The 16,186-nt window shown below is 42.9% G+C and overlaps 1 protein-coding gene across 1 annotated transcript in view; it reads left to right on the top strand.

Annotated features, from left to right (window-relative positions):
* Positions 1 to 16,186, top strand: part of MPZL1 (myelin protein zero like 1) — a 40,103-nt gene that overhangs the window by 3,155 nt on the left and 20,762 nt on the right. The window contains exon 2 of the mRNA XM_074857149.1: positions 13,426 to 13,586. Coding sequence (XP_074713250.1) covers positions 13,426 to 13,586 — 161 coding nt within the window. The remainder of the gene's footprint in view (positions 1 to 13,425; positions 13,587 to 16,186) is intronic.

The raw sequence follows: 16,186 nt of genomic DNA, 5'->3' as shown, positions 1-16,186 counted from the left end.
CAGTTGCTGCTTGAAATGTTTCCTGAAAATAACAGTGTAAGTCAGGGTTGCAACGCTGACTTCGTGTTTGTGCCAGGTTTACTCAGAATTGCTGTATTCACCCCGTCAGAAGCTGTTAGCTCTTTTAAGCTGAGCCCCCTGGTGCTGCAGGTAAGAAGACTTCCTTGCCTGAAGTGGTAAAAAGGTTCTGCAAAGGGAAAAGGTGATAAGGCGGATAAACTCTTCTCTCTGCTGGTTGGGTTGAGGGTGGCACTGCTGCTCAGGTCACCTCGCTTGCAGTAGCAAGAAGTTCTTAGATATGTCAGAAAGCCTGTAACTTAATATTTTGGTGATAAAATGTGGTTTAGTGCCACCTTGTAAAGTGGCTAGGTTCTTCTTGACCCCAGCCACACAGCTATCCTCTACCTCTATGTAAATAACGATGTGCATGGCTCTTTTGCTTGTTATCTGAATTGCAATTGATTGCATTAGGCAGGAATCCCACTGTCTGTGGACTTCCCCTGACCAATGATAGTCTAGTCAGTGAATGTCCTGTGTCCCGTACAGGGTATCGTCAGTCTAGATGGAGGACCAAAGAAATGAAACCTAGTTTTACAAGGCAGACATCTTGTACTGTTTGACTTGAAAGATTTTAATCTGAATAGTTTCTGAAGAATTATTTTGCTAGAGAGGTGCTATATAGGTCATCATAAAGTTATCGATCTAAAGCTTATTATTAGCACCTATAGTGGGAGTTCTCTGAGCGTGATATGGTGTGATGTGGTTTGATCATGTATGGCATGCACAGCTCTTTCTGGCACCTACGTGTAATTAACTGATAAATTAACAAAATAAACAGTCTTGTAAGCAAAAAAACCCCACTTTTTTAAAAAAAATATTGAATGCTAACTCAGGATATCCTAGGAATACATCAGGAAGCTGGAAGGTCTGGGTATGAAAACATTTACACCCTTATGGTTTGTGTCTTTCTTTTTTGTGTGTGTGGTTTGTTTATTTTCATTACTTTGCTGATCTGGGTAAGTGTGAGCCCGCGTGTAGTGATTAGCACAATGGAGAGGATGCTGACGTCTTGTGTAAGAGGAAGCTGTGGCAAGAGAGGACAAGAAGTTCTGAACTGGCTTTGCTGCCAGTGAAGAGACTTGGAGAACTCTTCAGTGATTTACTGTTATCTCAAAACAGCAGTTATCTAGAAGAGCAAGTGCTTACTCAGACTAGGACTAGGCAATAAGCTGTACTCATAGCACAAATGCTATGGGTATGCGTCATGAGGCAGGGTTAACATCAGTATTGTTTGCTGTCTGAGCTGGTTGAAAGATGACCCTTCAGTCAGGTGATTTCACTTTTTTCCACTGATTTTTTTTTTTTTTTTCCCCCCCATCTCTCTCATTTTTAAAGTGGCAGGACCATTCTGTTACTTGTCCTGAATAAACCAGGTTTAATATGGGTACTCTTTTGGGCACTATGTTTTGGATTTGTGATGAAAACAGCCTTGATAACACACCAGTGTTTTACATTGGTTACTTGTTTTACACTGGTTTACGCAGGGCCAAGGTCTTTTCTGTTTCTCACCCCACCCCACCAGTGAGGAGGCTGGGGGTGCACGAAGGGTTGGGAGGTGACACAGCCAGGACAGCTGACCCCAACTGACCAGAGGGATGTCCCAAACCACAGGATGTCATGCTCAGCAATAAAAGCTGGGGGAAGAAGGAGGGAGGAGGGATGGTCAGAGTGGTGCTGTTTGTCTTTCCAAGTCACTGTTATACCTGATGGTGCCCTGCTTTCCTGGAGATGGCTGAACACCTGCCTACCAATGGGAAGCAGTGAATCAAGCTTTTGCTTTCCCTATTAAATTGTCTTTTATCTCAACCCACAAGCTTTCTCACTTTTACGCTTCTGATTCTTTCTCCTGTCCCCCTGGGAGGACTGAGCGAGCAGCTGGGTTGTGGCTGAGCTGCCCACTGGGGTTAGCCCACAACCCTTGTATATTGTTCCCTTTTGCTACTGTGCCTTTCGGCTCCTGCATTTTTATTTGACCGTTGAGTTGGCACTTTCCAGTTGGTGCTGCTGCTAGGTTTTGGCTTAAAGTGTGTAAGGAAAACGGGAAAGCTAGTTGTTCTAATGAACTCTCTTACCTGCAGCCCTGTGCAAAAAGATGCTTTGTGGTACATTTGCTGATGCTTTACACACATAATGTTAAGGGGCATTAAGGGAGCTTGATCTGAAACATTAGCTACACCCTACCCTCAGTGCTTAAAATCAGGTTGAGGTTCTGATCCTTAAGGGAGGGTTAAACTCTGGGCAGTGCAGCAGTTGTGTGGGTGGTGGCTGGTGGCACTTTCCTGAGTACTTTCACTTCATGAGGCGAAGGTGAATCACGGCAGGTGAACTCCAGGTAGGTGAAATGGCCAGTGCCGAAGGTGTTTATCTTCAGTTGGCTGCTAGCCATCTGTTACGCTTTTCAGTAACTTGTTTTTGTAGTGTGTGCAAGTGAAAGATGGTGAACAAGGTTCCCTCTTGGTAATAAATTCTATAAAGCTGGATGTGCAGCAGAATTTTAAAAACCTGTCTGGTTACAATGTCTTGAAGTTTTCTGATAGAGGTCTTACAGGATTGCTTGACCCTCAGCGTGGAGGGTGTTGAGACGATGGCTGGCTGGAGATGCTGCATACCCTGCTGCTTGACAAAGTCAGCACAGGTATGGATGAAGGTGCTGCTTTAATCAAAGGGATGGCTCTAGAAATTGCTTCATATGTGTAAACTGGGGAAGCGATGTAGAGTATGCTACAAGGGAGGCCATAAACACTTTGCAAAAGAAGCGTTCCTGGGAAGAGCCAGATGAAGCAGCTTCTACTCAGCACTTTCAAACCTTGCTCAGTTGTACAAATATGGTGGTGTACAGTGGACTGGGTTAGGGCGTTGGTCTGGTTTAAAAGAAAACAACGGAAAAAAGGCTGTTTTGAACATGGATTAGTTCCTGGTAAGATTCATCATGTTATGTTATAAGTGGTCATGGGAGCTATTTAAATTGGCACCACCACTGACAAATTCTTGTGAAACAATGCTTTGAAATACATAGCATGGGCTTTTTCTTTTGGTTTTGTGGTTGCATTACTGCAGGTTATAGCTAGTTATGAGTTTGCTCAGCAAGTAAGTTAGCAAGTTTGGTTAGCAATTAAATGTAAGATTGCTGCGAGCAATGTGGCAGTGCTGTCTACAGGCGTTCCAGCAGTTGGTGGAGCAGTAAGGTCCTCAGAGAGCTTCGGATTTGCTTGAATTGCTCAAAGTCAGTCCCTAATCACACCAGAACAGATTGGCCGTGGGACTGAGTACCCTGGTAGCTGAGGAGGGTAATCACTTGGATGGCTTAATTTCAACTGTGTCTGCCTCCTTGCTCTGTTAAGTGATGGGATTTTATTTAACAGGTTTTAATCATGTCCCTCCGTGCACAGGAAAAAAACCCTGTGTTCATCTTTCAGGCTAGTGGAAATACCAGTAGTTGGCAAGAGATAGACATGGTGCTGGGTCAGGAATGATGACAGGTGGGAATGACTGGTACTGAAATGCTACTGATACCTTGGATGGTTCAAAGTGCGTTTTCTGCAAATGTTTCTTGGTGTATATAGATTTGTTGTCAGTGAGTTGCTTGCAACTTTGTGGATTGATTATTATAAAAGGGGAAAAAAAGGGCAGCTTCTTTTATCTGTTTGATATGTAGCCTTTTGCACTGTATCTCCTCATGAAAGATTCATATCCACATCCTAAATTCTACTGCCTAGTTTGTTTTGGAAATTGGGAGTTTCCACGCTGCTGATGCTACATTTCGTTAAAAAGGTGCTGCATGCCATCAGCGGTTGGCAACACAGCTGGTGTTTTTAACACAGTTTCACTTTAAATAGTACTAATAACCAGTGCTGACCTAGCGGGAAGCTTTTATTCCAGCCAGTGTTACGTGTCCATCTCTACTGTCCCCACCTTGGGGTTTTTTTGGTGTTGTTTGGTTGGGGTTTTTTTGTCTACAACTTCTGATCTTGCTTTCATTTCTTTAGTAGGCATTGTGACAGTTTTAGTGGATTGCTATAGTAATTTTAGGAAATGTTTGTGATGGTGGGGTGCTTTCTTCACTCTCTCTGCCACGTGTTGAGCACGTGTACTCAGTTCATTAGTTAAGCAAGCTTAATGATATCCTTTTTTGTGGGAAAAACTTGGTGTGTTTGAAGGATGCTCTTCCAAGATGTACTCTTTGTCTTCTTGTTCCATGTAGCCCTTCTTTAATCTTAATTCCCATTTTCTGGAATCTTTCATTGTGCTCAAGGAGTAATCTGCAGTGTTAGTGACTATGTTAGTATTGCAAGACTAGAGGTAGAACAGCTGCCATCAGGTGTTCCAGTTACCCTTTGCATTTTGAATGAGTTTACTTAACTTGCCCCTTTGGGTTTTTCACTGTTTGGATTGACTTTGTCAACAAGAACTGTTTACTTGAATTTGAACACTTGTAAGCTTGGTCATGGAAGGAAAACCACTTAAGGGCTGTTGAACGGAAAAATATGATATCTGATTTGGAAATACCTGAGCTGCTGATTCATGTCCCAGTCTCTAGCATAGGCAGGGAAGTATTGCTTTGTGATCCCCAAGGAAAAGTTACTAGAACAGGGCTAGATGTTATTGACCTCGAGACTAAATAAGCATCTGCTCAAACCTGACATATGACTGACTCTAATGGGAGCATGAAGCAGTGCAACTATAATGCTGACTTGTTCATGGATCTCGGCACCTTTACAAGCATCTCAATTTCATGCTTTCCAGGTTGAGAGAGTGATACACCAGTGAAATTATTTCCTTGGGATCAAACAAGAAATCTGTGGCCTGGCTGGCAAGGGAGCTCAGATGTTCTTTGCTGTTTCTCATGCTTGTCCCTTGTTTCTGGTTAAAGGCATGGGCTTTGGAAGTAAGTCTCAGCATAGGTTCTTCTGCTGCCCCTTGGTAGAACAGTGAACAGCTCTGCATCATGTGGAGGAGACCACTTGAAAAACTGACTCTGTACCATGGGAGCAGAAGGTGGTACCAAAGCTTAGTGATTCTGAAGACTTGTCTTGAAGTTTGTCCGAGTAGGTGCACAGAGGTATGCAGGACTGAGATACGTGGATGTTATTGACTGCTTTGACAGCTTTGCCACAGCCTGCTTAAAGCTTCTCAGTGAAACTGGTTTCCTTTCACTTGGGGTGACAAGATGCTATTTTTTCCCCTCATCGCTGAGTCAGTCAGAGCTTAGCTGAATGTGCAAAGAGGCCAAAAGAAAGTGAATGTTGTCTTAGCAGATGCTCTTCTGAGCTTGTCTCTGCTTGGGGAATGAATGTTCCCAGCAGCAAAGCAGCAGGAGGTGGTAGGTGTTCATGGGCTTGGTGTCAGCAGCTTTTCTTCCTGTTTGTAGAGCTGGTAAGGTGCTGGAGGACTGGTTGTGTTACTGAAGACAGGAAGCTCTCTTTCTTTCCTTCAGCAGCCTGAATTACTTGATGAGATTGGCAACCTGGGGAGCTGTTGCAGCAGCAGCAGCAAAAAGTTCTGGTGATTGGCATTTAAGAGTGAACCTAAACTGTGTCCTCCTTTGAGGCAGCAGAATTTAGCTTTAGTTGGTTTGAAACTTAGATGACAAGACTGGTTGGTGTGGCTTTGTCTAAGTCCTCGTTTCTGTAGCTCATGTTGCTTTGTGTCATATATGGATGTATGGGGTGTAGACGTCAAAGTTTTGGTGGTGGTGGGGCTGCAGAGACAGTCTGTGAGGAGAAACTGGGGCTGCCTCATGTCTCAGTTCCAGCCAGCTTCACTCGACCCACCACAGGACACAGCTGAGCCTCTCGGCCAAACTGGTGGCACCTCTGTGATAATGTTTAAGAAAGGACAAAGCACCACACAGGCAGTGAGGAGTGAGGGGAGAAAAAGTGTGAGGAACAACACTGCAAACCCCAAGGTGAGAGAAGGAGGAGGGGAGAAGGTGCTCCAGGTGCTGGGGCAGAGATTCCCCTGCAGCCCCTAGAAGTTTTGGGAGAGGCCATGGTGGAGCAGGTATTCCTCTGCAGCATGTGGAGAGGACCATGCTGGAGCACATATCCATGCTGTGGCCCATGGATGATCCCAGGCTGAAGTAGGTTCTCCTGAAGGGCTGCAAGCCCATGCTGGAGCAGGGAAGGGTCTGAAGAGTGAGGAGCTTTTACAGACTGACCACAACCCTCCATCTCCCTGTGACTGCCTGGGAGTGAGGAGGAGGTAAAGGAGCTGAGAATGAAGGAATGAAGTTGAGCTGGGGGGAAAAAAGGGGTGAGGGAAAGGTGTTTTAGTTTTTGTCATTGTTTCACACCATCCAACTCTATTTGGATTGGCAATAAATTAAACTAATTTTCCCCAAGTCACGTCCTTTTTGCCTGAGACAGTAGTTGGTAAGTGATCTCCCAGTCCTTATCTGTATCAATGAGCATTCTCATCTTATTTTCTCCCCCTGTCCTGTTTGGGAAGGGATAGTGAGAGAGCGGCTGGGTGGGCATCCAGCAGCTAGCCAAGGTCAGCCTACCACAATGACATGCAAGAACACAGATGTAGAAATATATATATATATGTGTGTGTTTTTATATCTATACACCTAATAAGACTTCAGACCAGATAACACCATGATTGATTTCTGGTGTGGAGATGGTCAGACAGTCTATTTTCTGTTATGCTGATGTATGTGGCTCCTTAACTCGTGTGTTGTCCTTATGAAAAATAGAATGGTTTGCTCAGGGGTAGAATGACTGGCATGGATTTCACTTCCATGTTAAGGTTAAATTATGTCAATGAATTCTTAGTGTGGAAATTCGATCCAGCATCTGAATGGTTTAACAGATCTTGTGGAGTTGCAGAGGAATGATTTGGGCATGTCTACTCCTGTAGCTAGGATTTCTCCACCAGGTGTTTTATCTACAAGGAATCATGGCCTGTGGGAACATAAGTGCCTAAAATTGCAGTAGGGGACTGTACCTTTGTGCTGGTTTTCTGAAATATTTTGTAGAGGTCTTGCTGCTGTTGTTTCATGCTGATTGTATGGGGAAACTGCTTTGTGGGAGGAAGAACTAAATGTCATGCAACTGTAGACTTAGATATTTCACAACACACTTGACATTAAGTGGGAGTATTTCTTGATGAAAGCACTGTTTCACAAGCGTATATTGTTTTTGTGACTTATGACCCCTAGTCATTAGAAAATCCTGCATCCTCCCTTCTGATGAAACTTCTGGACTGCTGGGGAAACCGTAGTGAACATATCGATACACCGACTTTCCTGTTGTTTTATCAAGAACTTTAAATGTGAACTGCTCAGATTCTAGTGTGTTAATGCATTTCTTTCCCCTTTCTTGATCTATGACTTTGTCATCAACTAGTTACCTGTAGCAGCTTGTCTGAATCTTTTAATCTTTCTTTCATCAGATTTTTTGATTATTTCCTGATCTTTCATACATAAGAGACTTTATTTATAAATCATATAAACAACTGTATTACCAGGTGTCCTTAAGATACACGAAGCAAGTTGCTTATATTAATTAATAAACTGATGAGTAGCCATTTCAAGAGGAAGGGAGTGTAACACTTTTCCCAGTGTAGGATGGGAACCGTAGCAGCTGTAAGCATCCAGTATTTAGTGATCTGATAGAAGTTTCTGCTTAGGCTGTCTTGGTGCTTGTGGAAATAAGATGCCTGTGATTACAGTGGTAGTTTTTTGCATTCTTGGTTTGTTAGTGCTCCTGGTGATCAGGCTGAGTTGGATCCAGGGTAATCGAGTTTATTTTGGTGTGTTCATAGCCTTAATTAAGGGAACTTTTTCATTGGATCCAAGATCTCAGTGGAGACTATGGTCTATGAAGAAATTTTAATTAACTGTGTGTTAATTAGTGTAAACTGTCAGTGCAAGGAAGGATTTCCTTGTGATATGCTACCAAAACAAATTCTCAGTCTTTGCCTAGTAGAATGGGGGCCATATTTCTGTATACAAAAATGTAGAATAAACCAAATTATTATCTAAAAGACTTTTTTTTTACCCAGTATAAAACAAGTGTAAGCAACCTGGGCATACAAGTAAAAGTAGGAAAAAAAACACTTCAGCTTTAGCAGGCATTGATTTCCAAGCACTGGCAGCTTAGGCACTGTTGGATTTATACAGATGCTGTTACTAAATGTTTTGAAGGCACTTAAGAGGCCTTGAAGGAAGTGAACTAAATTTGCAGGTTTTGAGCAGATCCTCCCAAGTGTGAGGGTCAGTGTTTAGGAGAAGGTACTACAATGTAGATTATAAAAGTCCAATGAGATCAATGCTATAACATGGTTGGGGTCAAGAGTCTTTTAATAGTGAAACAGGAATGAATGCTTTGATGCTTGGTGTTATTTAAATGACTGTGGCATGCATGGGTGAATTTCTTTAATGCGGTGTAACCTTGTTATGTCAGCTCACAACCTTGTAACTTGTTTCTAGGGAGTGAACCATAATTTGTATATTATTGTGTTTAATTGAGGATATAGCTTTGACTGTAAACAGTTAGTGGCAGTGAACAAGGGGAAGTATCCAGACTTTGACCTGTAAGATAGCCAGTCACACAGGCTGTGTCTCCTGCGCAGATTAAGTTGCCAGCACGTGTGACTTGGTGAGTCTCAGCTGGCCTGGCCAGAGATGTCTGGAGAGGACACCTGTGAGGAGGACTCTCATCAGTGTGCTGTAGACAGTGACTGGCCATCTTCTCTAAGAGATTTTTGGTCAAGGTGTACCCCATTTCAAAGCTACCAGTTAAATTCACTTACCAGTGCAATGCTGCAGTCTTTCATGCTACTCTGGTGAAGACTATAAGCTTGACTGCTCTTAAGCTCACTGAAGGCTAAATAGTTAACCACAATTTGGTTAACTAACTAGATACAAACTCTTGTGGTTATGAATGCTTCCTATCTTCCTACACTTTGCTGCTTGGTAACTGTAAATGCTTCTTCCACGGGGTGATTTCAGAGCAGTGTATTGTTGCCACTCTTAAGAGTATCAGTGACAGCACAGTGCCTGGGGGTTGTGAGCTGGGTGAGGGCTGAACTGTCTGAGAACATGTAACTTTTTCGCTAGTTTTGTGTAGTTTGGCAGATACGATGGTGTTATTATGAAGAAATCGAGAAACTCTGCATCTTCAGATCTGCTTAAGCTACTGGAGAGCTACACCTTCAGAGTTAGGAAGGTCTTGTTCATTCGCAGCAAGTAAGTTAAAACAGTATTAAGTCAATAAAGCTGATTAGGTGGCGATGGTATATAATGAATAATACTTGCTCTGGGCATGCGTATGTTGAGTACTACATCTTCTGTAGTTAGTTCATGGAAGAAAGCAGTGGTCTTGCATATGTGATGTCTTCCTTTTCTTAATGTCATCCTTGGAGCAGTATGGCTACCAGGAACTGTGATACTTACTGGTCTGCTAGTGACCATCTGCCCAGAGCAAAAAGGACATCGCAGTAATGAAGGCCAAGATACAAAATGGAGGTTTTAGACCAGCGTCAGCTGAGTGGGTGGCTAGAAATTCTAAAAGATTCCTCCTTGACTTCAGAAGAGTTCAAAGTCAAAGACGCTGTACAGGTTATGAGTTGGAGAGACATGTGACAGGTCCATGGTGATAAATGCAGTTGTGGAGGGCTCTGGGGGAAGAAATGAGCTCTGTTTAAGTCCCATTTAGTATGAGCTGACGATTTAGCATTGACAAAGATGTCAGACTGAGACTATTCTTTGAACATAAGGAGACAGATCCTGAGCAGAGACACAGATCTGAGTAGTCAGCGCAGTGATGGGAGCTGAACTTGTTTTGCAGATTAGAGACAAGATAATGAGGAAGGAGAGACCTGAGAATAGAGAGACCGTTGATGAAGAATGAAGATCCATGATGGGAGCAATAAGAAAAGATTAGTAAGTAAGAGTAGTAAGATTAGTAAGTTAGTAAGAGTTTTGTGTCTTATTTCAAGGGTAGGAAGATTGTCTGAGAAGGACGATGAGGATGAAGTCTTTTCATTGAATGTGGGGCCTGAAAATTTAGCTGGTGAGAGTAGTTGGAGTAAAACTGCTCCAACAACACTAGAGATGAAAATGAAATGGCTGAAGAGGCACAGGTGTTTTTTTTCCCAATGATTTTGATGGTAGGTGAGAAAAATAGAAGCATCTTTATGCTCAAAAGAAAAACTAAAGCAATTGAAGGCTAGAAGAGGTGTTTAGAGGGAAATATTGGGGCTACTGGCAGTTGGAGAGGGTGATGGGATCAAGGAGGATCCATGGCAGAAGAGCAAATGCTTATCTTTGCCCTACGTACCTTGCAGACCTTCCCTTCCTAAAGCTCTCTTCTCTCTCAGACAGTCTCCTGTGATAAATTTTTTCCTCTTGAGAGGAACTAAAGCTGACTAAGCTTGAGGAATGGAGCAGTGGGTAAGTGTGACTGGAATATGACTCAAAATTCAACTTTCTCCAACTGAAGTATTTAAATAGATGGAGAAGCTGGAAGAAGGATGTAATCCTGGCAAATGTGGAAAGAGAAGGAAAAGAGCTAGAGCTGGAGATGATCCATGTAGATTTTATTATGGAAGAGGGGGCCATAGAGTTCAAGGTAGTGGGAACTGCCACCATATCAGTGGAAGTATAGGGGTAGAGGGCTAAGGGTGAACAGATGTGAAATGTTATGGCCGCTCTACTGCTTCCAAACAATCACATTAAGATTTGAGGAGCTTATGTCTCATGCTGTAAGACAACAGAGGCAGCAAAAAAATTTTTTGAAGCAGTGCACACTGAAAGAGCAAGTAAAATAAGGGACTTTTTTTAGGCTGGGGGGAGAGAATGAGCAAAGAAAAACAGGAAGTTGAGACAATAGGACATATCAAAATTAAACTTGCTGGCAGTATCTGTACAAGATTACATAGTTCCTGCCTTCCCAGACTGTAGGGAGAAGTCAGATTTTTTCTTTTGCCCTCACGGGTTGCTAGTAAGTTAGAACAGTGACTTCTTCAGATTAAGCAGATCTGTGCTACCCACTGCGTGTGTGTGGCAAGGAGTTCTCCATACCACGTACAAGCAGACAATGTCTGTGCAGACTCTTTTCCTCCTACATAAATGCTGAGGGCATCTTGCTTGTTTTATGCTTGAAAGGGAGGCTTGTTCTGTGGCTTGGACAGAAAACAATGGATTTTATTTTTTTTTCTTTTCTGCTCCATTAGCTGGAAAAAATACATAAAGCACAGCAGCTCTGAGTTCATTTCATTGAATTGCTAGAAGCCTTTGTATGTTCCAAATAAATATTTGGTAGTTGTTTTACAAAAGAATATTTTTTGGCCTGTAGTCAGAGTATGTACAAGAGAAAGAAAGCTCTGATACAACCTCTCGCTGAAAATCCCCCTCCCTTAGGGTGCAGTTTCTCTCACTTGTGTGAAGTGAGAGCAGTGATGACAGGGCAGTCTGAGGGATCAGGGATAACCTGATGGGACCAAGGAGTTAGTGAGTTTGAGAAGTGAGCAGCATGGACTCTGAATGGCAAAGTGAATGAATGGTGGTTTCTTCTGGTTTTGGTTATTGTAATTAAACTGGTATGTTTAATTCTGCTACTCCTGTAGTGCTTGCGTGCTCATTCCGTGTCCCCTGGGCATGTGTCCTGCCTTCCCCTGGCTTGCCATGCTGGTTGGGTGGGAGACAGTGGTTCCAAGCCATGCACATAGCAATTATTGGGTGTACCCAGGTGGCCAGTTTGTTTTCATCTCTTTCATTGTTCGGCCATTTCGTTGGCTGAACTACAGCTTCCAGAGCTTGCAGGCGGTCTGTATCGCAGGGCCAGCTGCTGCTACCTGCTGTGTTTGTGGTCCTGTGCTGCAGCTGGTCAGCTGGAGTTGCCCGATAGACTCGGTAGTCTCGGGGCAAGAAAGACGGGAAGTGGCACAGCTCATGTGAACTTTGTTTTCTTGCGGAATGAGGCTTAAAGTCAGATATTTAAAAGATGGTTTCTAAAATTCTCTACGGAGCATGGGCTTTGCTTAATTTTAAGCTCTGATAGAATAACCTGGTTTATGACAAATCTACACCTTAGGATGGTCATATCACTTGAAAGAAGCTTGCTGTCTAACTTTTGAAGGATGCTGAGCTGGTAGCTCTCACTGACTCAAAGCATAAGCCCTATGATTTAAGCACTAATGTAAGTGGGTTTCTCTTTCTTTTGTTTTTTTTTCCCAACTGTCTTCGACTGGAATCTTTTTCTTCAATTTAGCTACTTCAAGAGCTAGTTTATTCAAAGTTGAGAAATCAGCTAAGATACTGAAGAAGCAGGAAGGCTTGCTTTCCTCTTCTGACAAGGGAGGAAAACACCTGGATTTAAGATACGGTAGCCTAGAAATATAGAAGCAGATTACTAGTACCATCTCTATGCTGAAAACCACAGTTTAATAAAAATCAAAACTTACACTTGAGTTGCCGGGGCCACATGTCACATGTGCACCCACCCACAGTGATTTTACAAGATTTTTACTTTCACGTGGATGTGACATAAATGCTGAAAGACGTTCTTTTGTGATGTCACAAGATCATGCTTTGTTTCTTAACATAACGTTGAATGAATATACAGATGTGTCTTTGTGTAAATCTGGATAGGGATAGTGTCTCTGCAGTTTAAAAGGTGCCAGTTAAGGAGTATGTTCAATAGGTTTTCTGTATCATGCTGAATTTCACTTACTCTGTAGGAAAACTACCAGTACAAGCACAATATTAACCTTGATTACTTTAAATCTGGGGGGTGGTTGTGGTCTGCTGGCTGTTTTGACCATGCGTAAGCGTCATGGTAGAAAACACTCATGCTTCTGAACTATAGCTGAGTGATTATTTATGAGGTATGAAGACCTTGAAGCATGCCAGAGAGCAGAAGCAGGTGGTGAAGCTGGGAGCCAGAGAGGTTTGCTCCTCAGCTTTCTGGAGGTGAGCTTTTATTCTAACTACAGCTGAGAAAAACTGGAGATGAGAAACAAGCTGTGAGCCAGAGAGGAAACTGAGTAATAGCTGGGTCCAAGATGTTAGTTCCTCTGATGGGGCTTATTTACTACAGTGTCTGCTGGCAGCTGGTAGGAAAGAGTTTTAAGCTCATCCTTTGCACCATAGAGCTGACTTCCACAAGCTGTTGTAGAGGAAACATCTGTGGATGGGAAATGTCCTGTAATAGCTAATATAAGGAAAGAGAAGTGAACAGGGCTGCTCTATACTTGTTTGTTTTGCAGGTATAATGCAATGGCTGTGCACACACTTGATGTAGGAGTTGTTGATGTCTTCTCTTTTCCCCTTACAGGCAATGTGATATGAACTTCCTGATTCTCAAAACACCACTGATGCCTCTTGTTCTCCTTCTTCTCTTTACCTTTCCCACACAGTCCAAGTATCAGCAGTAGAGGTCAACACGCCAGAGGAGATATTTGTGGAGAATGGGACAGACGCAAAGCTTCCATGCACATTTACATCTGTGGAAGTGATCAGCAGCGCAGCATCTGTTTCTTGGAGTTTTCAACCAGAGGGAGCTGCAACTCGTATCTCAGTAAGGAATGGCTGTAGGGGAACAAACCTGGGAGGGGAGGCTGTGATAAGTGTGTAGAAGTCTTCTAGTTGGTTTTGAGGAGCAAACAAATACGAATTGGAGCCTCCTTCTACGGGTCTTGTCCCCATCGCTGTGATTTTAGAGGGTCTTTTTTAGAGTTGTTTAAAAGTATTGCCATATGCTGGATCCCTGCAAAGACTGGAGTGTGCAGTGGCTGTAAAATATACTAGTACTTGTTAGTCAGAGGAGAGGGGTATTGGTGTGGTAGCAGTATGTATGAAGTAGATGAGCATCTGGGAATCTTCTCCTAAGTTCTATATCCTCTTGCACTTGAAATGAGCTGCAGAGCTGTGCACTAAACCATAGCGGTCACAGAATTTGAATTACATGTTGCTTATTTTCTGCTTGTGTACTGTATAGCCTCTATTTGAAAGAATTTACAATAAGACCAGTCTTCCTGGTTTCAGATCAGAATTGAATTGCTCAAATCAGTAAGCAGTTACATCTTCACATTTTAGTTATTTGATGAGTTAAAAAATCAGACTAGCAAGCAACTTAAGCTAATAATAATTGCCATCACTCATTTTCTGTATGTTGAGCCCAAGTGTGCTCAGTTCCTTCGGGTGTGAACCTTCAAAGAAGTAGCTTTGGTAGGTTGCTGGCTGTTGTCTTCCTCTGTTGCGTAAGTTGTGCACATCTGAGTCTGAGCTCTCTCACACATCTGCTTCCCTCTTATTCCTTGCCCTGAGTGAGAATTTAGAGAAAACACGAGAAGAGACTGGGGCAGCAGGGAAGATGTGGGGACAGCAGGTTGCTCAGCCTGTTAGTGTTTGCTTCCTTCCCTGTGCTGCAGACATGAGATCATTTAAACTCTAGGAGCCCTTCAAGGCTCAGAACAGAGTTGATCCAAAACAGTGTATGAGCATTTTGCTCAATGTATAGAGTTCTGAAGAACCAGCTTCTAAACTCAGTGAAAAAATACTTAGTTTTGAAAAGGGAGCTCTTCTCTTTGGGAAGTGAAAGCAGTAGCTGGGCAAAAGCTTAAGGAAGTAGGGCATACTTCCTGCCAATGTTGAACAGGATGGATGAAATGAAGCTATCTGTTTGTATATATTCTGCTCCCCATAGAAATATCCACCATATATCCTGTTGTGCCCTTCCCTTTCTGCATCACTGTCCAAACCCCTTATTGTAGAAATACAACTTCAGGACATAACGTTTTTTTGGAAGTGAGGTCAACTTAGACATTCTACCTGGATGTAGTTATCAGCACAACTGAGAGAAAAGCAAATTATCTTTGAGCAGAAGTGACCCAGCATGATCTGATGTTAATTCTCTGTTTCTTTTGAGGGAACAGGGGGGTGGGAAGATTTTTTTTTTTTCTTTTATGAACCCAAGTCATGTCAATTAACATGGCTTGGTGGGTGTTAATTTGAAAGATCAGTCTCATGATCAGCTTATGTCTGAGCTAAGTCCATGCTTTTCCTGGAAAGGATAGTCCTGTGCCTCTTTAGAATCAGCACTGACAATCTTGTGGCCATGTGGTGAAGCAGACTTGACTGAAAGCTTCCCCTGCTTGTCCCCTTCCCCCTCCTCATGCCTGGTTATAGAGACTTCTCTGCATGAACAAAACATCTGAGGACAGCAGAATTTCACAATCAGCTTAAACCAGTCTAAACCCATCAGCTTCAGGTTTCGAAAGAAGTCTTGGCTTGTGTTTCAGGACATACTTTACATTGTGATCTCTCCTCCCCCAGGTGAGGACACCTAGAGAGCTGAGGAGTCTGCCTCTTGCCTTCTAGACTTCCAGCTGGATGACTCCCACCATGTACAGGGGTGTGGCAATGCAGTGCTTCTGTGCTAAAGGTTATAATCCAGCTGGAAATGCTGCAGACTGATGCAGATTTCCTCCGAAATGTTGACAGATGACTGTGCTAGCAGACTTCCTACCAGATGAGATAGTTTGTTGGATTTATGCAAGCCTGTAGATGACAAATAAGTGTCAGATTGACTGCAGCACAATAGATGGTCACGTGCACATACCTGATCTGGATAAGATTTGTGCTGCCAAACGATCAGGCCTGATATTCAGAGTGCGGGCCTGATAGAAAGGACGTTGAAATGGCAAGCCTCAGATCAAGGGTAGGAACAGGAAAAGAAGTGGAAGATGACTTGAGCAGAAAGAAGACTGGCTTGTAGCCAGTCTGTTGTGTGGCAGAGAGACTGCTTTGGAAAGGAAGCTGGAATATTGTCTCAAATTTCTTTAACCATGCTTTGGAGACTGACCTGAAGAGAGTTCAGGTTGATTCTTTGTTGAGTTAAGTTTGTCTTGCTGTCTTTCAGAATGTGAAATTAAGAATTAATGTGCTCCTGCAATACAGTCTTGGTCCATCTCTTAAGGTTATGGTCAGCGTTCAAACATCCCACGTGCTTGAAAGCAGAGTTGTCCTGTAGAAGTCTATGCACTTCTACTGCTGTAAATTCCAATTTTGGTCAGGTATAGCAAGGAAATATGCAGTTTCTCCTCAGACTATACTGAGCAGGTTCATTTTTCAAGGATATTTGGTCATGTCTAAGGAGTGCAGGGCCAGTGTGCAACT

Source organism: Strix uralensis, chromosome 2 (genome assembly GCF_047716275.1).
Source record: "Strix uralensis isolate ZFMK-TIS-50842 chromosome 2, bStrUra1, whole genome shotgun sequence".
Classification (NCBI taxonomy): Eukaryota; Metazoa; Chordata; class Aves; order Strigiformes; family Strigidae; genus Strix; species Strix uralensis.
Note: the sequence above shows the minus strand (reverse complement) of the source record. Positions and strands in the feature narration are given on the sequence as shown.